The sequence below is a fragment of the Rhipicephalus sanguineus genome, unplaced genomic scaffold, assembly GCF_013339695.2.
Source record: "Rhipicephalus sanguineus isolate Rsan-2018 unplaced genomic scaffold, BIME_Rsan_1.4 Seq4303, whole genome shotgun sequence".
In the NCBI taxonomy this organism is placed as follows: domain Eukaryota; kingdom Metazoa; phylum Arthropoda; class Arachnida; order Ixodida; family Ixodidae; genus Rhipicephalus; species Rhipicephalus sanguineus.
Window position 1 is genome coordinate 81,914 of NW_023615236.1, and position 24,159 is coordinate 106,072.

The window sequence follows — 24,159 nt, forward strand, 5'->3', positions numbered from 1 at the left end:
CATTTCCTAGTCGCGGCGGTGAGTCATTACGTGTAAAGAACTGCCTCACAACGAGATCGAAGGTACAAGTTCGTCACCGAGTCACATGTTGGCCTGCCGTCGTCTGGAGTATGAAACCATGAGCTAGGTTATAAATTTTGTCTGATTTCAGTGTAGCTCATAAAGCGTCGTTAGCTATCTCAATACCCTGCGTGTAATGTAGTGAAGTTGGGAAGAGGATTTAGCGCACGACACGACTAGGCGCGACGGTAAGTAAGAAACTGTTGTTGACCCATTTCACGGTGTGTTTTATAAGGACCAGCCCATGTCCTGATGTGCATCTAATTTTAAATACAATGTGGTCCTCATTAAAATTTTTTTAATTAAAAATATTTCGCCACTCTAGTCACCGACGTAAGTTATGTATAGAATTACTGTACGATTTCAATGTAAAATATAATTACGCACCTCACGCACGTGGAAAGTGAACACGAAACGTGTTAGTTGCACCAAGAAGTAGGTGCCGTTAGCTGGTATTTAATGCAATATCCTTCCGACGTGTGCTCGTAAATAACACGATACGCCGATAATGTTCGCGTTCACATCGTTGCTTTCGGGGCCTATTGGCGCCTTACAATTTGAACCCGCTGCAGCAAGACAGTTTTGAGTCACCGACTGAACGCTTGCGAAACCGCCAGCGCGTGTAACGAATCTGAGCGGGCCCAGGTCGAATGTAACCCATTTGCCGCAGCAGCATTTTTTTCAGTTTCATACGAAAGAGCCACATACTTGAAACATCTGTTAATATTTCATAGCACGCAGTGGCGGATACAGGATTTCTGCGAAGCCGGATGAGCTTTTAGGAGAACCTCCACTTGGGGTATACATTAAAAACGTAAAGGCCCCGGGGGCGGCCAGGACATCCGGGCCGGACCTCTGAATTTTCCGGCGACAGCACACGAAATGCTTGAAAAATACGCATAGTGAAGCAATTAGCGTGCAAAGCATCCCACCAAACGCTACTTTGTTAAGCTCCACTATCGAAAACAAACTTCAAGCAACACGCCCCAGCACAATCGGTCCGTACGCTGACAATCGATGACGCGCACGTGCCACTTGTCTAACACGTAATTGTTATCGCAATGTAATAAACAATGTAATGACGTCAACTGTAGTGGACGCATGCGCGAGTAGCCGCGATGCAGCTTTGAAGCTCGTACGTGAAGCCGGTTTGTCCGTGTCTGCAAGCACACGGCGCGAGAACTGGATTGTTGCGGCGTGACACGAAAGAGTGTTCTTTGATGAGCGCCGATGCTGTCACATACCGCATCGATTAAGAACGGCGAGTGTAAGCACGGCGTTAGTCGTAAGCAGTAGCCGGAGCAACGGAACGATCTGCTGCTGCTGCTGCCGCTTCTTGTCGGCAGCGAGGAAATCTAATAACATGGAGGTTAGCTTCCTGCAAACCTTTTTTGAGCGTCCCAGTTTCCTCAATCTGAGGAACACGGCACACGAAAATATGTCGCATTGCCCGTCCTATCCGCCGCCCCATGCCGATACTTACGCTCTGTATGCGCACATGCGGAGCGCTCTTAGACTTCAGCATGGCGGAAATGCACACGGCGGCTAAATGGCACAGATTTTACATAAGGTGTATAGGGTTTCGTTGTTGTTACAATGGCCTATTTAATTCATTGAATCAATGGTTCTTAGTTCTAGCGAGAGCTCTGATCTACTGCAGTGATTCACTCGCATGCTTTTACGGACAATTCGGATACAACAGTGTGCAAAATTGGGCTAGTTGGTTTAACTTCATTGTTTAAACAGCGCAAAAGACGAAGACACGAGACGGAGAACTGCAAAGGACAGGCGCTGGACTAGCAACAGTTGTTAGTCCAGCGCCTGTCCTGTGTATATAGTTCTCCGTCTCGTGTCTTCGTCTTTCGCGCTGTTTAAACAATGAATGCGGATATATTACTGTTTTTTTTAAGTCATGTTTATTCCATAGATGTTGTAGGCTTATGTTGTCATACAAAAATATATAATGACCAGCTTATGTTCCTTTTCCACTTTTCTACCCATTCTTTCAAAGATTTTTTCCCCAGATTGAAGTAAGATTTTTTCCCGTCAGATTACGGACTAATTGACCAGTTTGCAGTGCATCATTCGCGCAGTATCGAAAAGAACCACATGGCAGGCGAAAAATCAAGCTGCGCTGTGTGCCGTCTTGATCTTTCACCGTCCGTATTGTTTTCTGTGCTACTGCGTGAATTCGTTTGAGTGTTCAGGGACAAGAAAGTCTTTGCAATTTTTTAGGTTTCCGACTGTTACCGCTACCTGGTGCCGAGTGCGTAAAGAACCGATCTTCAACGATATGGGCGTGGCACGGTGCCGCAAACTGCTGCTGTTCGTGGCGGCAGTCAGCTGTGGCCGTGCGTACGACGTGGAGAAAGTGACCCGTCTGGGACGAGTCGGAGGAAACCGGCTGGATCTGCTGGGACAGAAGGTGGAAGAGTACCGCGGCATTCCATTCGCGCAACCACCCGTAGGCCGGCTACGATTCCTTCCACCCCAGCCAGCCAAGCCGTGGGATGGAATCCTGGACGCAACGAGCAGGCGGACGGCTTGCCCGCAGGTATGAAACGTTTCAAACGGAAAGAATTCCCTAGGACCAAATAAACATCCACATAAAAGATAACTACACTTGAGACAACTCTATTTCTGGACAACTGAGCGTACATTTATTCGAAAGAAAAGAGAAGGGATATTCTTGAGCAATACCTTATCATACAATAAATATTTACCACTCAGCATGGTGAAATAATTATTATATTTACTGTTAGGTGGTTTATGTAGACTATGAGAAAAAAGCTGCTTATTTTTGTTATATGTGTTTAAATTTCGTTATTGCTAGGTACTCTTGCTGACATCCAATAGCAGTGTGAAATAGTGTCGGCACTGTTTGCCACTTGCAAAGTAATCAACGAAGCCTTAATAATCATTCACTAGGTACGCTTGAAAACATTGGTTAATGGCCTTGGAAAGTACAGAAAACAAGAGTTACAAGCAGAATACGTCTACTGGCCTTAGATGTAATCAACTTGAGCTACAATACATTTCTAATACCTTGCACATCTGTTCGAAATTGTCAGCAAATTCTTCTAGCGGAATCCCTCGAAGCACTATGGTCATGCGTATGGATATTCGCAACGTCTCCTCGACAACTTCTTTCCTTATCCACAGCGTCTAGATCATTCAAACGCGCACCTTTTACAAGAAAACCACCATACCAAAAGTGTGTAAAAAGCATATTATAAGTCCCGCTTATAAGTCCCGCTGCCGTTCTTTGGCGTACTTCACTTGAATTGTCTATACATAGGGTTTCTTGAAACTCGGCGGGTCTTTATCAGAGTCTAAATTTTTGGCGGAAATTCGGCGTTTATCGGAGTTTATTACTCGTAAATCCCCAATTCTCCGAAATTCGGAGTTTTGCATTATTCTCAAAACCCCCCAAATTTTAGATCAATTCATATCTGAATACTAAAACATCAAGACACAGAAAGCACATTTTATTTTTTCTCGGAGGTTTCAACGCAGCAAAACATACATGCACAAACGAAGCACTTCAACACAAAACACCTGTATTTGTGCGTACAACAACCTTAGCTTAGAGCTTATTGTAAAACATGCAGGCATACTTTGCGAGGTTGCTGCCAGTGATCGAAGCGCGCTCCTTTCGATTGACGACTCTCAGCTTTGAAAATGCCCTTTCAACGTTAGCGCTAGAAACAGGAAGCGCCAAAAGACGCAGCGCGCAGCGAGAAAGCACTGCCCACTGGACATTGCGCAGTCTCCAAAACGACAGGGGTTCAGCAATGTTACATATTTCATAGCACTGATATTTCGCAAAATCACTCAGGAGCTGGGTCGTGTCGTCAGTTTCGAGAAGCACTAATTGAAAAATAGGCGCATAGGTTTGAAACGCGCAGGGCAGCTCATGTTTCGCATTTGGATTCACAATTTGAACACAGTACCAAAACGATTCTTTGGTGTACTGGAGTTGATCGCACTGGTTCCTCTCAGATGTCTGTCTCCACTTTTCGGCGACAGCAGCGTAGTATTCGTGAAAGTCTGCGACAGTCGTTAAGCGGTCAGTCTCGTCGAGGAGGTCGAACAGACTTGTGACATCTGATGCGAAGACCTCGGTTGGATCATGCCATTGACTGATGAGTGCGTGCAAACGAACCCCCAGTATGGGATAAACTTGGTGGACCAGGGTGCTCTCTCTCTCAAGTTCCTTAATGATTGAGAGCACGGCACACGAATTGGTTTTCAGAATCCTCACCTTAACGATCAAGTCGTGCACAGCTTCTCGCGATGAAATAAGGCTCTTGAGCTTCTGATACTTCATTCGCTTGGCTTCGTCGCTTCTTAAGAAAGACAAGATGGCGCGCCAGTGGTCCAAAATATCTTCTAGAGCTTCATAAGAAGAGAACCACCTCGACGGACATAAGGTTTTCAGCGACTTCATGGACATGCCCGTGGCCAAGCACACAAGACCAATCTTACGGCGCAGCTCCCGCGACGACTTCAACAGGGCAGGGAAGTGCACAACGAAATCATGAACTACGGTAAGCGAGCTCGTCCTGATTCCATACTTCAGAGTAGGTGGCACGGATCTTTGAAGTGAAGCGCCGTGAATAAGGGGTTAGAGAGTTGCAAGTCCTTGTGAAGCTTGTGCATGTAGGAAGCTGAGTCGGAGCACAATACAGCTACGTCACCTAATACAGTTACGCGCGGTAAACATTAAATCGGTCAAACCACAAGATGTATCAATGAGCGCTTAGAACTTGCCCTTTCGATAAAGAACGGAACCAGGTAATATCGGCCCTTGAAATCGGAGTTTATCGGATAAATCCGAATTGTCAAAAATTTTACCGGCGAATGTTTATCGTTTTTTTACGGATGCTAGTAAACTGAAAACACGGAGCCCTATCTATACAGCGCAAACGGATGCGGCCAGTAGTTCGGCTCTTTCGAATGGTGGGTCAATGTCATTCTTCGCGGAGGCTGACTAACCACACACGTTTAGTCAGCCATGATCATTATCATCATCGTCAGCCTATTGTATGTCTACTGCAGGTAGAAGTCCTCTCTTAATGATATCCTGTTTCTGCTGTCTTAGGCGACCAGATTCCCTTATGCATTGAGGAAGGTCGCAATAAACCATCGCCAAGTGGCACAGTTAACCGCGGTTTCATTTCATGCTTGCAAATTTAAAACTTACATCCGCCCCATTTAACACCACGCCTTGATGGGCTAGTTAGTGCCTGTTCATAGGAACTTTCAGCGCAACAAAACGACGTAAGAAAGATGTCAGGACGCAATGTCCTTCTGCATCCCCCTAGCTAACCATTGGCTGTCATCGCCTGCATTTCCCATATCTTGTTATGAATCGCCTCTCATTAACTGACGACTGGTTGTGTATTCCTCGAATTCTGTGACACGCCTAGGTGCACTTTTTCCTCTCAATGCCAACTATGATATCTGCCACCTGACTTTGTTCTCCGATTCACAATGCCTTTCTCACAATATTGCACACGCCTATTATTTTCCGTTCGATGGCACGGCACGTGGTTCTTAACTTCTCGAGCTCCTTTCTAATTTTCAAAGTTTCTTTCTCATGTGTAAGTATAAGCGATATACAATTGTTTTACGCTTTTTTCCTTAGCGCAGCGATCAGTAGGCTGCCATAATCTGGGAATGTCTGCCGTATGCGCACCATCCTACCCTTATTCTTCGGTGAAATTCTTTACATGGTTAGGTTACCCTGTTGGTACACTCTAAAGCAAATGGGAGTTAAAAGGTGTGCATTTCATATTTTGGGGACTAACGTGGCTTCCGCAATCATTAATTCCTTTAAGGAATAACGGCACCACATTTACGCCCTATAAAGTCACTACTCAAAAACTAACTTTCAGTCCGAATAGTTGAACCTCAATGAGCTAACATTTAGTCCTCGTATTCATACCTTACCAGAGCGACTGTAAGTCCACCCAGCTGCTCCTCACCAGGCGAACAGCTAGTCCACTCAGATACTTCACACGGATGACCTATATTTCCCCAGTGCACATGGCCTTTTAATCGCCAGGAACGATCTTCTGCAGCTATTTTGCGCCAGACTGTGTATTTTTCTGTCGCGGCGACCAACAAATGGCACCTAAACACGCACGTGAAGAAGTATTTGGTCTTGCTTGTTTCACTGCTGTCGCAGATTCTGCGACAGGAGCAAAAGAAAGACAAAAACGACAAAAAGAAATGTTGTATTGTTCTAACTCACGGTCGAATGTCCAATGCAGGGCTACCTGGTTGTCGCAACTCGCAGTCTTCATTTTTCTTTCCCAAGCTGTTCCAGAGAAAACGGTTGACGACGGCTATCGCACACGCCAGCGCACACAACAGCCGGCACGTTGTAGACAACTGCTGCTTCCTACAAAGCTCAAATAGATTGCAAGCAGTTAGACACACGTCCCAGAGTGCCGTCAGGAAGCACCCATGTGGAAAAAGCATGCAAGGTGAAATAAAAGTATACGTCTAAATTATCGCATGCAAATATTTCCGCCGTCATGTGATACATAATCAAAGACGAATCTCTAGCAACATAGCACTGCAGCTCAAGTGTAGGGCCGTTGCAGACATCGCAAGAAGCTTCTGCTAACCACGGCGGCGAATTATCGGCCAGCGACGTGATACACCTCAAGCGAGCGCGCCAGCCGCCAACCGCGGCCCACTTCAAGCGCGCGACAGTGCCGCAATTAAAAGAGCAAGGCCCCTGCCCAATATCGCGAGCCCGAAGCAGGCCGCCGCGACCGACGCCGGCGAACTCGAGCGCCCGAGCGGGAAGCAGACAGCAATGGCGGCCAGTCTTCAGGCTGCCAGACCATAGATGGGGTATAGCCAGCTGAAGCCACCAGTGGCGGTCGCGATTAATTCACAACGCGCGGCGTAATAACTATCGATTTCGTTGCCGGCCATGGCGTTGATGCGTTTCAAGCGAGCGGCAGACCAGCGAACAGCAGCCAGGCCGTCGCGACATATGTACACAAGCGACAGAGTGACTGAGAAACCGACGGCAATGACGGCCTGCTCGAGGGAGTCATAACGAACGGCCGAAATAGGCTAGCTGATAACCTGCCGGCCGTCGCGATGTATTTCGAACGCTTCACATACAACACAATTGAGCCCGATCCCAGTCATCGCAGTGAGTTTCGTGCACGCGGCCCGCGCAGCAGTTAAAAAGTGACCACTTACTTCTAACGGCGCCTTATTTTCTCTACTAGCGGGTCCTTCTTCTCATGTCGTGTCACACACACGATCACATGCACACATACCCATCATACATACATACATACATGCATACATACACGCATGCATGCATACACATACATACATACATACATACATACATACATACATACATACATACATACATACATACACACACACACACACATACATACATACATACATACATACATACATACATACATACATACATACATACATACATACATACATATACATGCACGCATGAATGCATACACGTTTATGTTACCTGATTGTTATTCCATTGTAACTCATTCGAACATCTGTAGGGCTTACTCGTAATTTCATTGCCTCTAGTTGGTGGCACCGTTAATTCATACTCATAACCACATGGTTATTATAAGTGTTACGTAAATTCTTTAAAACGGTGTAATATGGATGTTCATACTATAAGGAAGCTTTTAATGGAAGCCAATCGTTTGGCTGTTTTCTGCGTAAGTCTACTGATCGCGAAATGGAACGCTTGCAAGAGGCGTGTGTAAAAATTATACTACGAGACTTGCAGATTTAAATTTAGGTTATCGTCCGCTATTGAGGGCATAACCATAATCTATTATACGACATTACACACGCATATACGTACGCCCAATCCAAACCTTGCATTCTGCTCAACTTGCAGGTCGTGTTCAGCGAATTCATGGCTGGTGAGATCGAATACACCGAAGATTGCTTGCATCTGAACGTTTGGAGTCCTGCTGGTCGCGACGGCGATGTAGCTCCAGTAGTGGTGTGGATTCACGGAGGCGGCTTCACTCAGGGATGCGCGAGCTACGACAACTACACCGGGGCTCCGCTTGCTGCCAAGACCGGCCTAGTTGTCGTCTCAATGAATTACCGTCTGGGAATCCTGGGTTTCCTTGACGCGAACAGCCCTGAAGCACCTGGCAACATGGGTCTTATGGATCAGAGTCTGGCTCTCAAGTGGATCCAGGAGAATATCCGTGACTTCGGTGGTGACCCGTCAAGAGTGACTATATTAGGAGAGAGCGCTGGAGGAATGAGTGTCCATGCGCATGTACTGTCTCCCGTGAGTCGTGGCCTATTCCAGAGGGCGTACATGATGAGCGGAACACTGCACACCTTGGACTTCTTTGATGCCACCCATGAGAGCATTAGCAAGGGCAACACGGTTGCATCCGTTGTAGGTTGTTCAGGTGGGGACCGAAGCCTGGGATCTAACGCTGAAGCCGTGATCGACTGCCTCAGAACAAAAAGCGCCAACGAACTGGTGCTCGCCGCAGCCGAATCTCTTGCGCCCAAGATATTTCTATTTTTGCCAACCTACCACAACGAATTCCTGCCCAAGGTACCCACTGTCGCAATCAGCAAGGGGTTCTTCCATACCGTCGACATCGTCCTAGGAGTCACCGAGGACGAAGGGGTGCTTTCTCTCATTTATCCTCTTAGAAGCGAGCTGCTTCCTGATGACGTGGAAGGCCTTGACGAGAAGATATTTAAGCACTCTCTGCATGAAGGCGTATTCTCGTGGCTCAAGATGGACTTTCCGGAAATGTTGGAGAAGTACACAGCAGAGGCCCAGGACAAATCGTCCTTGAGGCGCGGCTACGTTGACTACATTTCCGACTCGGTTTTCGTCTGTCCCATGCACTTCACCGCAGAAAAGCACGCGGACCGTGGTCAGACCGTTTATTCGTACGTCTTTGGTCACAAGTCAGCTAAAAACCCGCTTCCTGCCTGGATGGGGACTCCGCATGCATTTGACATAAACTACATCTTCGGAGTCCCCCTTGTCAATCAAGAACGGTTCGATGATGAAGATGCTGCTGTATCAGAAGTTGTGGTGACGGTGTTGAAGACATTCGCTGCAAATGGGTGAGTACGCGTGTGCTATGCTTGCCATGTCGCTATCTCGTGTTACAGTGAAAAATTGGTCTACAGCGTGGTAGCAGAAATAATGGTGATAATGGTTAGTACCCCAAGCAATTTAGCAGCAGTAGCTGCGTATGACGCCACTCTTATAGGCAACGGTCGCCTGGTCTGAAGTTCTGTAAAACACATGTATTACGCGTGAATTGCCACGGCAGAATAGTACCCAGTTCTTACATATCAGGTTGTCTTTTGAGGAACATGTGTGCTGGAGGCAGCTATCCTATTCTAACAAACGCTTCTTAACTTATTATTCGGCCCAGTCAAAATTTGTCAAGCGCGGATTTGCCCCCAGTTGGCAGCACTCGGCCCCCTCGCGGCCCTGCGAGCATGAGCTGGCAGCGAGTGTCGCTGAACAAAATTGTAAAGACGGAAATAGGCATGCTTCCCACCTGAAATGGTGCCTTCCGTTTCGGAGAACCCTGTGAAAGAAGTGGTCCCATGGTAGGCAACAAACTGGACTTTCACGACCAGACAAACATCTGGTCAAAGCGCCGTATTGTAATAACTTTTCACAAACCGCCTCAAGAAGCGGTCCAATAAGTGGGAGGTCCTTGCGCTGTTTTCAGCACCGGAGAAGTTGGCAAGTTTGTGCTAGGCTGTCAATGATCAACGGCAGGAGCGATCTTTGCACTGAAAAGCACACCAGACGCTTCATTCCCTGCATATTTATAGGATACTCATTTCACGTGACAGGTGCTACGTTGGCCGACAGGGGAAATATGTGAACGACAGGCTAAGCGCGCATCACGTACAGGTATAGGCTCTAGTGGAATCCGGTCATCTTGCTGACCATTACAGACGTTGCAAGTGTTATCTGTAGTTCGACAGCGCACGTGTCCTCAGTAAGTATACGACAGAAAAACTTGCATTGATTCATGAAGTCTTCTCCATAGATGTGTGAGCATCGTTTCAATCTTTCTGGGCAGAAAAGAAATAGAATACATGAATGACGGATCCGTGCTACGCTTATCCATCGATATGGAATTTTATTGTTTCTTAAAGCTGTTCTGTACGCGTGCCATTTAAACTGCTTGGCTCGCACTTTTCAAAGTGTCAATTCAATCGAGGACGAGCATTTAACTGTCCTCTCAGTTCTTCGTCTGTGGTCTATCTTTTAGTTTTATTTGTCGGGCTGGAAATTATGGTGTTCGAAGTTCTTAGTAACCCAACTTTGCGCTTTATATACTAATACAGAGACTCGTTCTTCCCACTATGTATATTGTACTAAATTCCTACATTTATTTTTTCAGTTACTGCTGCTCCGCTTTAATCTTTGTCAATTGTTCTCATTTGCGACCACCTATCTGTGAAAAGCTATTCTGTTGTCTTTTCCTTCCTCATTAATACAGCTCTCATTATCTTCAACCTCACCGCTATCACCGCCTATAGCTAACGGCTAGGCAATCATTGTGTCCCTGTCAGGGGCACTGGCAAACTCGCTGCCTTCCTGTTTCTCCTTTCCTTCGTCGTATATGCACGTTTTCATGGTGGATAATTATCCTAACACTCTATTTAAAATTGTAACAGGATATTAACCCCGATAACTAGAGCTCTGGGGATGCTTCGCTCGAAGAATGAAAGTGTAAGTCATGCGGTATTGGGCAACAAAAAAAAAACCCTACATCAAAAAGTGAACTTGTTGGCTAGTTGGTCGAACATCTTGAATCACTAAACAGCGCGGTAAAAACGAAGACAAAGCAGAGGAACGAACAACACGCTACACCCTTCGTGCGGTGTGTTGTTCATTCCTCGGCTTCGTCTTCGTTTTTAGTAGACTGTTTCCTGATTCTGGAACAAAAGGGCATGGTCGTGATGACAACAGAGTATAGAAGTATTGTGGCAATGATTACCAAAAATCAAGAGGCAAGAAAAAAGTGCGAGAGGCCCTAAAGCATAACAATAATTTTTGCGGGTTAACGTCCCGACACCACAATATGATTATGAGGAACGCCGTAGTGGAAGGCCCCGGAAAATTTGACCATCTGGTGCTCTTTAACGTGCACCTAAGCCTAAGTACACGGGCCTCGGGTATTTTCGCCTCCATGTGGCTGCTGTGGCCGCTGAGGCCACATTTTCGATAGAGGCGAAAATGAGGAACGTCGCAACTGTGGCCTTCGGGTCAGCAGTCAAGTACCACGACCTCTAGACCACTGTGGCGGGTGCCCTCAAGAATAAGTAGATGCGACAAAGTCGGCTAAGCGGCGAGTGGATATATACGCCAGAGCTCTAGGTGAGTAAATGAAACCATTGTTCGTCGCTACTTAGCCTGGAGCATCCTACTTGGCCAGGACAACGTTTCTGACAAGGCGCGTTAGCGAGCCTCCGCAATGATAATGCTCCAGATCAATATACGGGGGTTACTGTCTGCGTTATATCCAAAACTAGACTTACCTTCATTCTTGCTATTTTGTGGCGTTAGCTACACTGGCCTAGCCGAGCCAGTTTCGCGTGCCTCCTCAAGAGCCGTGCCGCGCATGCGCGAGGCTCAGTCATGTCACACAGCTGGCGCAACGGAGCCGGCACCTCCCGCGCACTCCGCCGCCGCTGCGCGCGCGACTCGCCGTTGCCGGTCTGCGCTTTCCAGAGGAGTAACGTCGTAGCCGTGACAGACGTACTGGCGCCGGCGCGCGCAGCTACTCACCTTCGCTGTGCAGTCGCCGTCTGACACTGCGCTGGCCTGGAGCCGCTTGATAGCTCCTCTGACTGGAGTTTGTCAGTGTAGTATAGCCATGGAGAAGGAGAGCGCAAATGCTGCTCAACGGCGCAGAAGAGCGAAGAAGCTTAACTAATCGGATCCCGAAGCAGTTGCCTGGCAAAATAAATATACATGTGCGACATAATACGTATACCGTGTGTGTGTCATTGGAGCAGCAGCAAGCATGATAATCAAGCTAATCGTAGACAATCAGGAAAGCTAAGAATAATAAGCTGAACCTTTGCTCACGCTACGTTATCCTGGCATTGCCGAGCTAAGCCACTGCAACATTTTTTTTTTTTTTTTGCTCTGCGATACGAGGACGCCGCCAGGAGGTTTTCCTATATTTTAGTCTTGGTGCAAGGCATAGTGATATATTGCTTGAGTAATTCAGTAGGAAAATAATGAAAACATATATAGCAGAAATTGACAGATGTCAGTTTTACTTATCAATGGGAATATCATAATGGCGACGCGTCGATGATCCGTCACCGCTTCGAAAATACGCCAAGCGGCTCATCGCACTGGCTCGAACGAAGGAGTGCGGTGTAACATGTATCAATCGCATGAACGCCTCAGTGGCAATAATATTCGTCGCAAGCTTTCGTCGGGCATAAACAGCGCAACTAGCATCCACTGTTTCATATACTTCGCCTTTTAACACCTTCGTAATGAAGCGGGCATGGCAAAATCAGTATGGACATCGTGCATATCTTACATCACCAGATGCGTTTCATAGATAGAAGTTCCGCTATGACTCATAGGTTCGTCATTGTGAAATAGTCCGTTTATCTTATGTGCGAAAATTTCTTTTACACCTATCGCTTTCGCAGGGTGCCAGAACTACCTATGAAGAAACCATGGCCTAAGTACACCGCCGACAGTCCGGTTTCCGTCTACTTCGACTACGAAAACATCACGGACATCAAGGGATTTCGCGAAGAGCAGTGCGGGCCATGGAGAGCTTACCTGTAGGGTTGCGAAGAATTACAATAGCGTCCGCACAGCGTTCTCTTTTTGCATCAAGGGAGCTTGTTTACTACATCATAATATTTGGAGGCACAAAGGAACGAGGACAAGAAATGACAGGACTGATGCCAAACTAACAACTGTTTTATGGGAAAGAACACTGCGTGATTGTCAATGTGACTCGCGCATGCGCGTGAAGCTACCTGGAATGCAGTGTTCTTTCCAATAAAACAGTTGTTAGTTTGGCACCAGTCCTGTCATTTCTTGTCCTCGTTCCTTTGTGCCTCCAAATATTTTGTCAGACCATGCACCAACTATCCCAAGAACGCGTTTTAGTTACTACATCATGTTGAATGCGTGCAGAAACTCTATCTGATCAAAGCACACCTTTTTTATTCTTCCTTTAGCTATTATTATTCATTGCATTTCACGTACGACATGCAACTTGTTATTTCGCGCAACTGCTGCTACCGTTCAAAGCCATGGACGAAAACTGATACACATTGTGTGAAAATAAATCAGAATTGTAGTGTTCCGCAAATTTTTCGCGCCTAAATTGCAAAAGAGCGTCGAATGCATACAACCAGACACCAAGCAGCGAGAAACAAAATCATCAAAGGTGGAAACTTTTCTACACAGCACTGTTACACTTTTTGAGCGTACAGGGATCACAGGAAATTGTTCTATTGGTTAAAATTTGTCCGGATGATGTTTAAGCATACCATTGGAATGCTGGGCGACCTTTTACGGTGAAATTTTTAGCACTCTTGGTTGTAAGACCTGCCTATCAGCGGTGGTCTCCATTAGTATGTTTAGTTGTGTATGCTGTTTGGCAACCTTTCCAATGAAAAAAGACCTGCCTAGCATGCCGAGCCGAGCCTGCCGAGCCGAATGCTCGACCGGCAATCTTTGTGTTGTGAAGAGGTTCAGGCGTGCGCGTTTATTTACAGCGGCGCTGCTCAATATCTCGTGTTTCCCTGCGTTAATTGAGCTGCTCCTGGTCATTGTGGGAGCGTCGCCATTCATTCGTACAGTTATTCAGCTCACGTTTTCGAGAAAGAGAGAAAGTACTTTATGAAATGCAGAGAATACAATCGGCGTATAGATGCCGCCGACATGCTACTCTGTAAGGGTAAGGGGACTGAAGACAGAAAGGCCCTAAGCGTAGGAGGTCAGGAAAGGAAGATAAAAAAGAAGAAACTATGTGGTAGTAGTATGTACCACTGATATGATAAATATCATCGTTGTGCCGTAGACTGGTTCAGAGGTTATCGATTAAAGAGGATGGAGGGCAAATTCGACTAAAAGTGCGATTTTATTAATCATAACATGAGAATCTACCAACATTCTTGGCATGTATTTCCACCAAGTGGCACCTTCAGCTGCGATAGTGAAGATGTTCAAACGGTTCCAACCGCGCCTGCCCCCCTGACTTCGCCTTCTCGCTGCGCAAGCTTGCGTTATGCGTTGTGGCGTTTGCTTTGAGTATAAGGACGCTTAATGTTACTTCCCGCCGTTGCCATACCCGCGTTCTGCTTGTGCGTGATGTCATTCTTCATTTGAAAAAATGTCTACGCATGCTACACGGGTACAAAAGAGAAGTGTCTGTTTTAGATGCCCACTCTTGTAACATGAATATGTACCAAGTACTTCATGCGCACCAGGTAGCACACTTTACTTCAAGCAGCTCAGCTCTCTCTTATTCTGCCACACAGCTGTTGCCTCTTTCACTAATGCACTGCCAACGTAAGAATGCCTCGTTTTTAGATGCGAAGTATCTTATGGCGGAGTTCAATCCGATGGTGGTGGTGGTGGTGGTGTGCGGCGTGACCACCCTCACTGCGCACGCGCATACCCTGTCCCCTCTCCTCTCCCCTTCCCCTCTGCCATTTCCCCTCTCCGCTTTCTCTCCCCCTCTTCACTTCCCCTCTCCCCTCCCCCTTTCCACTCTTCCTCTGAAACATGGACTAAACATGCCGAAATTCTCTCCTGCGCAACGCCGCCATGAGCACCAACGCATGCGCGTCCTCTCCCCCTCTCTCCTCTCCTACGCTGCCCCCCTCTCGCACGCCTGCCGACCGCGTTCCCCGCTCGTCCTGTGAGAATTAACGGCCAGGCTAGAGGGTATACAAGGCGCGCGTAGCGTTCCTCTTCGTGTTCCACGACGCGAGGTTGGTAGCATGCCCAAAGAACGCCAACGGAACGCGATCGTGCAAGCGCTCCGGCTTCGCATCGCCTCATGGTCCCCTTTAGCGGGAAATGGTGTAATTTTCACCTAATTTGGGCAAGAAGCGCGAATTCTGCGGGAACTATTATCATGCTGTGATAAGTGTGGATGGACCGCAACAGGATACGAAAGGCAAAGTTTAGGGCTTTGCCGATAACAACAAAAGAAACAAAAATAAAATCGAGTGAGCGAATGATCTTTGAATGGCGGGTCGAACAGGATCTGAGCGAAGATAATGAAGAAGCAGCATTTTAGTCCCACCTTTCGGAAAGTCAGTCTTTATAAATAAAGTTCACTGAAAAACACCACTTTTGGGGAGAAAAGGGACATTTTCTCTGCAACCACTATAGCTTTCAAATAGTAATTTTGTGAATTGTTCCAGAGTATTACGCAAAGGCGTGCGCAGGGTTCCCCATTAGGGGGGGCAAAGGTTCGTCGCAGCGCCCCCTCCCCCCACCCTACTAAGTCAAGGTATGGGGCAGATTTTGCGCCCCCCCCTTCTTAGGGGACTAGGAGGGGCAATGTACGGGGCAGATTTTGCGCCCCCCCTCTTAGGTGATTAGGGGGGGCACCCCCTGCCCCCCCTGTGCGCACGCCTATGGTATCACGGACCTCTACTGAAGCAAATAAAATGAGCTGCCATCAAAATGTTGATTTTGTATTAAAACTTATTTATCAAGAACACTACACAAAACTGAAGTCCTCAGAAAAAGTCCTTTACTAAACGATGCTAAAACCTACAGTTATTCTTCTGCTTCAGAAGAACACCCACGACATGTCTAACAACCCAAAAAGGTTTTGACTTTCGTACCTACGACGTATTCTTCAAAAATTTTCCATAAAAAAATATATATGTTTTTTTTTATATTTTAGGGCTTATGATAAGGCGGCGTACCTCATAAGGTGTTCCGCTATGCTAAGCGAAGTAAGCTCCCGTTCACATATTCGACCCCACGGCACTTCAATGCGTACGAAATCATAAACAAAAAAGGTCATAGGGTCCCTTATGCATTCGCCTAAGACGACTCGAAGGCGAAAGCCATCTTCTTTTTCTTCTGAGTCGATGCATTGACCCTGCCCCGCCACTGTACGGACGCTTTCTGCATCTGATGTGGTTTTGCACTGCCTGCAAGATCGGAGGCGCCTCACCTGGTATTCCACCACCTCCGTGGTCGACGCCTTTGACCAAGTTACGATGTCATGTGATGACGTCACCTCGTGATGGCGATTTTTTGCATCACTCGTGTTGTCCGCGAAGCCGCGGGACGCCGACACCGGCGGTCAATTTTCTCGTTTGATGAGGCCTTTCGCCCTTAGAAAATCTGGGCCCGTTCCACCCCAAGTGAACGGTGTGCCAACTGCGAACCATTGATTCGCCTGTGTTTCCCTTCAGTTAATGTTGTGTTTATCTGCTCTTTTATGGTGTTTTGTGTTCTTTTCTTGTGTTTATGTGCTCTTCCACGGTCTTTTTAGTTCTTTTCGTGTGGTTGTATGATATTTTCTATCATTTTCTGCTCCGTTCTTGTGATTATCTAATTTCTTTTGCGATCATCGATTTTCTGCACTATGCTCTCTTTTCTACTGTTTGCTGCTCCGAGCGCGGTGCGTCTAACTCCAGGCACTGGCGTTTCCCCTTCGCTTCTCTATTCCGTAGATCTGTCTAACTCCCCGACTCTGGCGCATCGCTATCGCTCTGCTGGCTCGGTTTCGGTGACGCTGGTGTTCACGGGCAAGCACGCGTTCCAAACGTGCAACATGCTCGGCTTATGTGTATCAAACGTGGGACCACCGTAAAGCCAAAGCTAGAAATGGGAAGATGACAGGGCGGTCCCTCAACTGCTCCGCAGTTAGCACTCTGTGCTCCAATGTTGCTCAGGTTAACGAGCGTGTCAAACCCCAGCAATGACACACGCAGCGAGTGATGTCTGTCGTGCAGAGAATTTCGGGGGAAGGGAATCGCATGTCGAGTTTCGTTAAAAACGCAACTAGTAAAGCTAACTTGAGCTTTTAGGAGCTGGCTCGCCAGGTTCTTAAGCTGGGGCAATATCCCGCGTCGTAAGCGTAACCTTAGTTCCATAGGCTACCGCTACAGGCGCAGCTCGCGCGAAAGGGAAGTCTACCTCGTGTTCTTCGAGCGTCTTGATGATGACATTAACGCAGGCAAAACCACATTTTCTCGATTTCCTCGACCACACGTTCGACCACAGCTCCAAGGTCTGCGACCGCTTGGGGTTCGACACCAACCTCACCGAAATCGCTATTATGAAAACGTGTGATGTCTTTATATCACAGTAGAGGAATTGTATGGAGCATTCACGGTTTACCCGATTATCTCATCTCCGAGCCAACTCCTCAATCATCATTCACTTCGTGGATATGGCGTGATTTTTTTCGTTCTGGTCATTTATTGTACTTCACGAGATTAGAGCAACAAAAAAAAAACACGCCAGGTTGCCATCGCTGCACTTTTGCTGGGTAAGAAAGCACACATTTAGAACGTAAAACTCAAGCAGGGCACACCAATGTGTTTTCGTCGGGAGCTGCACAAGGTAACGCGCATACTTACGAAAACGCTGGCTTTAGTGTTCGCGTACGTTAAGTGCTCGAACCTTGCACGGGAGTTTTTGGTAAGCCAAATGCATCTTCGATTCTATCCGAACTTTGATGAAATATTTGACGATTTGACATATTTGACATATTGCCTTCGCTGTCACTCATTCTAAGTTATTTGCCGAGTGGGCAAAGCACTGTCGCAGCATCATAACCAGTCAAAATGTATTAACGGATTACAGAATGTGTTTTAGCAGCGAAGCTGTTTAAGCAAGCCGTAATGTGTCCGACCCTATCTCGAAAAATAAACCGGTATGTGCCACGTTTTTAATTGCTGGGGTTTAACGTCCCAAAACCACGATACGATTATGAGGGACGCCGTAGTGGAGAGCTCCGGAAATTTCGACCACCTCGGGTTCTTCATCATCATCAGCAGCCTGACTAAGCGCACTGCAGCAGGGCAAAGACCTCTCCCGTGTTGCGCCAGTCAACCCGGTCCTGTGCTTTCTGCTGCCACTTTATCCCCGCAAACTTGTGAATCTCATCTGCCCAGCTAAATTTCTCTCTCGCCCTCGCGCGTTTGCCTTCCGATATCCGCTGGTCATTAGATAACCGCTGGTCATTATGAGTAACTGAATGGATTCTAAGAGAAGGCAAACGCGTTGGTTAAGGTGCACCTAAATCGAAGTACACGGGCCTCAATCATTTTCACTTCCATCAAAAATGCGGCCGCCGCAGCCGGGATTCGATCCCGTGACCTTCGGGTCAGCAGTCGAGCACCATAACCACTAGACCACTGTGGCGGGTTGGTATTGCCACAGAAACTGGTCAAATCCCACTACTCACCACTGGTCCACTAAAAATGAAGAGAACAGTTGGTCCAACACTAGAGAACGGGAATGTCAACGGCGGCTACGAGAAGACCCCGAAGCGATGGAAGGCCCACGCCAACGACGACGTGCCTGTCTATCTATGAGACGTGCGAATGCTTGGTTCCAGCGCGAGTTTCTGTCCCTGGAGTTCGGACATCCGTGTCGTGTCTGTGACTGTGCACGTATGTATGGTTTAACTTGAACCTCTCTGCGATGAGAATGAACGTAGAAACAACCTAGCATCACCTAGCTAATGCCTAGCAACGACCTAGAAGCAACCTAGAAACAACGCTCATCACCTAGCTAAGGCCCAGAAACAGCCTGAGGCCTAGAAACAACAGCCGGAAGTAACGCTAAGAAACAGTGGAAAACAGTAAGCTATTTGCTTGACAGGACCACTGTGCATTCAGAAATCACTTTGCTTCCCTCGGAAAATCGTGTGATCGATAACCCATCTCATATGGCAAATTCTTTTAATGACTCATTCGGCACTGATATTCCTCATTCGACAGTACCCCTCGACTACACTTGTTCACGATTACCACATTCATTTCTTCTTTATCCGACGTCACCCGAGGAACTGTTCACAGTTATCAATAGTATTAAGAATACAAGCGCTGGTCTCGATAAGTTCTTTGCTGCCAAGGAACGGATAGCCCATTTAGTCTGTGATGCATTATGTCACATTGTAAATATTGTGTTGGAAAGCGCATCATTCCCAACAGCCCTGAAAAGAGCAAAAATTATGCCCGTCTTTTAAAAAGGCGACAAGCGTTTAACATCTAATTACCGGCCCACAGCAATTCTTTCATTATTCAGTAAAGTCATAGAAAAACTTTCCGCGGGACGTTTAGGATGTTACCTAGACAATTTTCACATTATTTCTAGTAAACAGTTTGGCTTTAGGTATGGATACTCAACTGAACTAGCCCTGATATAGCTAACAGACGAAATTAAATCTGCTATTGACGGCGTTAACTTTCTTGGTGGCCTTTTTCTTGACCTTTCGAAAGCATTTGATTCTATCTGACCCGACATTTTATTTAAAAAAACTGGAGTCAACTGGTGTATCTGCCGTCCCATTAGAACTACTTCTTAACTATCTGCGTAATCGAGAACGGTTAGTGTAGGTGTCCGGTACCTATTCCAGCCCTAAAACCATCAACATAGGTGTTCCGCAGGGATCAATTCTAAACCCTCTTTTATTTCAAATTTATATCGATGATCTTCCTCAAAGTCTAGCACATTCGTCCTGTACACTCTATGCGGGCGATACCACTATACTACCTACAGATAAATAGTTGACTTGATGTTATTTGAGCTAAATGCCGACTTCGGCTGCACCTTAAACCATCGCGATCAGTTCCTGCATTGCGCTGAAGACGTCGTTTATTCCACCCCCTTGTCTTGTGGCTACACGTGCGTTCCCAGGGGCGCAGGCAGAATTATTTTTTCTGGGGAAGGCGGGGGGCACCTCCTTGATTTGAAGTGGGGGTCGGGCAGGCAGATGTGCTCAAGTGTCATTGTGGGCTCTGTATGCCACAGCAAAAACAATTCCAGCGGGGGGGGGGGGGGGGGGCACGGGCGCGTGTGACCCCCCCCCCCTCTGGCTACGCCACTGTGTGTTTCTACTGTGTTCCTACACGGATATGTTCTTATACTTTCGACTCTTCTTCAGAAAACTCACAGGGTCCCTTATGCATTCGTCTAAGACGACTCGAAAGCGAACGTAATCTTTTTCCTCTTAGCCGATGTAGTGATCCCCCCCCCCCGCTTCCGAATGCTACTTTCAGCCTCTCGCGTGGTTTTCCTCTGCCTCCAGGAGCGGAGGCACTGCAAGATTTCATCACCTCACCTGGTTTTGCATTGCCGCCGTGATCGGCCCACCTTTTACCGAAGAACGATGTCTTGTGATGGCGTCGTCTCGTGACGTCGTGATGATCTCATAACGACGTCACACGTTTTGGCCAGCTGTAACATTATGATGACGTCATATCGTGCCGTCATCGCGTGACGTTAAGATTTTGCATCACTTTTTGCAAGCCAGAAAACCGCCTTCCTTATCGGACTGCATCAGACAGAGTTCATTGTCATTTAATTGTCATTCTCTGTCTAATGCAGTCCGATAAAGAAGGCGGTTTTGTGGCTTTGTCTAGGCACGCCTTTAACGAAAAAAGCACGAGAGGCAATAAGCAAGAATTTTAAGCCTGTAAAAGCAAGCTTATCTAAAGTTAAGAAAGCTGTGGTCTCTTTGTGTAAAGCAATTGGTTATGAAATTTCAGCTAAACATATCAGAAAGAGCAAAAAAAGATTCCCTTACAGCTTTCTTCAGTGCTTAGACACATAAGGTCGACGTGCCGTTCCGTACGATTATTAGTGAACGTGACACATGGCAATATCAGGTTAGTAGTTGTTGTACTTGAAGCATTGAAGATACTTGATTTTAATGAGCATTTCTTGACAAAAAACTCGTATGAAGTGTTTGAGTATTTCTGCGGAAATCTAGACATAGGCAACATGTTTGCCGTAGATGTGAATGACCCATTTTTACTCTGTTCCCTATCCTGAGCTACTACGATCGTTTCAGCAGTGCATTGGTGAAAGTGGCGGAGCTACCTTTGTGCCTAAAATGGAGTTGTCGGCTGCGAACTCAACAACACTATTGTTCCTTTTGAAATGGCATTTTTTTTTACAAAAAAGGGCATATGCATTGAATCACGAGTACCACTTATTTTATGCGACATCCTTTTATCGTACTTTGACCATGCACTACGAAGCGTTTGCGCTTCGTCTCATCCGAGTGTAATTAAAGTTTTTAGATACGTCGATTATTTTTAGTTGTTGTTGACACTAGATGCCATTTGCCTTGCTTTTGGAAGGTTGAGCTGATTTTAGACGCTTTTAGAGCAAACGCTACTGGACTTACGTTCACTAATGAGCTTCCAGAGGACAGCTCGTTGCAGTTTTTGAACTTTAACCTAACTACCACCCGCGATGTAAGAAGGAATTGTTACAGTACGACTCAGCGCACTCAGAGAATGTGAAGAGGGGAATCGCTCTGTTTTGCTTGGAATTTGCCTTGCGCAGATCATGTGAGCATGTTATGCAGGCTAGTTTTTGCAATAAACTTGAAAGACTTTCCAAAGCTGGCTTCGCTCTGTTTGTCGTGAGCTCCGTGGTTGAGTCGCTGCTGCATAAGTTCAAAGCAAGCGCTGCCACTGCAAATGCGCACTCGAAGCAAAGGAAGTGGATGAAGCCAGAGGTAGTACCTTTTGCGCACCGCGTGAACCATAACCTCAAGAAGGTGGCTACCCGATACGGCATCCCAATCGTTTTTTCAGCTCCCAATAAGTTGGCTCAATTGTGCCCGCGTATCACACGCTACGAGCCGAGGGTCTGCCAGAAGCAGCACGCAAAAACTTTTAGGCGCTGTGCACAAGGGGTGATCAATGAGATACCCCTAAGCTGCGGGAAGTCCTACATCGAGTAAACGGGACCCTGCGTTAAATACAGACTGAGGGAGCATGCTAATAGCATAGGTAAGAGACATTATGCCCTCTTCCCGCGTATTGCAACGCCTGCGCTTGTATGCCTTGCTTTGCGCAAGTGCTGATTCTCGGCAAAAGTTGTTGCAAGCCTTCTATATAAAAAAAGAAAGGGTCTGATTGTGTAAGTGATCTATAACTTCGTACTTCTCAGAAATGCGCTTTCTCGATAACATGTTATCATGAGCATGTCGTTCGACGTCATACGTCAATTCACTCTTCACGCATGCGCGGAAACTGTCTTTCTCTTTTACCTGTACTTTTCTGGGGAGTTTCATTGAAGAGCAGCTAGTCGGCGCTTCACTTTCTTCTCTTCCACAGTCCAGCGTACCTAATCAAACTTTTCTGACGTTACATTTATTTTACTTTGCACTTTAGTCTGTGGGAATATTTCGTATGTGTGGAATTTGGCCAATTCGCTTCGCATCAGCTCGTGTACTTGTCTTTATTCATAATTGAAGAGGGCAGCGGTGCGAAATGATGACCCGCATGCCATTCATCAATTCGAGAGCAGGGATATTTGTTACTTAATCCACAAGACGACTCCCGGAGGAGGAATGGTCTTTCATTAGAACCAGCAGTTTAGTTGGCTGGGCCTCCTAAAGAGCACAAGAAATAAACAAAGACATTTTATTTGCCTGTGGTTACCCCCCCCCCCCCCAGTCAGCACGACATAGTAAACATTCCTTCTTGATGCAAGATCGCAAGCATTCTTTGATGCTATTGAAAGGCTTCGTCAGACTATAAGTAAGATCTCCAAGGTTCACATTGTTCTTTGCGGAAGCCTTTGATATCGGTGATATTCTCGTAGTCGATATACACGGAAACCGGATTGTCGGTGGTGTACTTGGGCCACGGCTTTTCCATAGGTAGCTCTGGTACCCTGTAAAAATTATTGAAAGAGTCAAGTATATTTTCAACTTAAGCACAAGGAGGGATGATTAAAAAGCACGCAAGAAAATCTTGTTGAAGTTGTGCCTTTATTGCATTTGGGAACATGTTGCGATGAGAAATATCTACGTGCACACCAAATACCCCTTCCGTGTTGTTACGGCATTCTCTCATCGATGCGAGAGCATCAAAAATGCATACTGAGCATAAAAGCCCGCGTCTATAGCAGCGAAACAAAACCAAAGTTCCCATTGGCTGCGACACCACGTCACGTGCGAGGGTCCAACAGAGCAGATCGATGGAAAACGAGCACTTTATGACGCGCAGGTGCATCAAGTGTTCGCTTGGTGCGAGGACAGGGCATCACCTCTGCGCCACGTGACTCTCGCTCGTATTAGCCTGCGTTATCTGCGCACTACTAGTCCGTACAAGTTCATATTTGCATTGTAACTTCGCCTCTACAATAGCTACAAGTGAAATTATAATTGACTAAATAAAGTCGAAAGGAAATAGGCGGTAGCTAGTTCTGAACGTACGAACCCACCCTCGGAAGCCGAGTGTCTTACCCACTACGCGAAAGTAGTGCCTTCTAGACCGCATGCCTGTGCACGCATCATGCTGCTTGGACTGAAATTTTGACGCCACCGTTTTCGCCATGCCGGGCTTCGCAACGAAACTTTGACCCAAGCAGCATATGATAATAAAGAGTAGTGTTGCGCTTATTCCGTTCTCAAGCGTAGCTTGTTGTGAGTTACAGATTTTCGTGGCAGCGGGGGCGGGGCGACGGCGTTGTACGCGAAAAACTGCCATTGATAGAAATGCGACCCTCGATGGTCTGCCGGTCACATCTGTATGTTTGTATATGCTGTTTTCCAATAATTCATGCTTTCTCGATCGTGGGCTCGTCAGCCTGTTTCTAATATGGCAGTGTGTTCTTTTATCGAGGTCACTCGTCATCTCAGGTTATCACATATCATTGTTGCCTCGGTATGAACGCATGCCCATCGTTGTTGCCTGTAGCAACAGAAGTGTTGCACTGCTCAGCACGTGGCTGAAGGTCCAGTTCTTGGCATGGAGGAACGAAGAATTGAGGAGGGAGCGTTGCGTAATGCGCTAGAAAGAAAGAAATAAACAAAGAAAGAAAAGTAGTACGTC

The 24,159-nt window shown here is 46.7% G+C and overlaps 2 protein-coding genes across 3 annotated transcripts in view; one reads left to right on the forward strand and one right to left on the reverse strand.

Moving 5' to 3' along the window:
* Positions 1-14,086, forward strand: part of LOC119377296 (acetylcholinesterase) — a 34,994-nt gene extending 20,908 nt beyond the window's left edge. The window contains exons 2-4 of the mRNA XM_037646828.2: positions 2,296-2,614; positions 7,985-9,198; positions 12,784-14,086. Coding sequence (XP_037502756.1) covers positions 2,354-2,614; positions 7,985-9,198; positions 12,784-12,925 — 1,617 coding nt within the window. The 5' untranslated portion in view covers positions 2,296-2,353 and the 3' untranslated portion in view covers positions 12,926-14,086. The remainder of the gene's footprint in view (positions 1-2,295; positions 2,615-7,984; positions 9,199-12,783) is intronic.
* Positions 14,087-22,752: 8,666 nt separating this feature from the next.
* Positions 22,753-24,159, reverse strand: part of LOC119377298 (acetylcholinesterase) — a 35,195-nt gene continuing 33,788 nt past the window's right edge. For both annotated transcript variants that reach the window (XM_037646831.2, XM_037646830.2), the window contains exon 4: positions 22,753-22,996. In XM_037646831.2, coding sequence (XP_037502759.1) covers positions 22,855-22,996 — 142 coding nt within the window. In that variant the 3' untranslated portion in view covers positions 22,753-22,854. The remainder of the gene's footprint in view (positions 22,997-24,159) is intronic.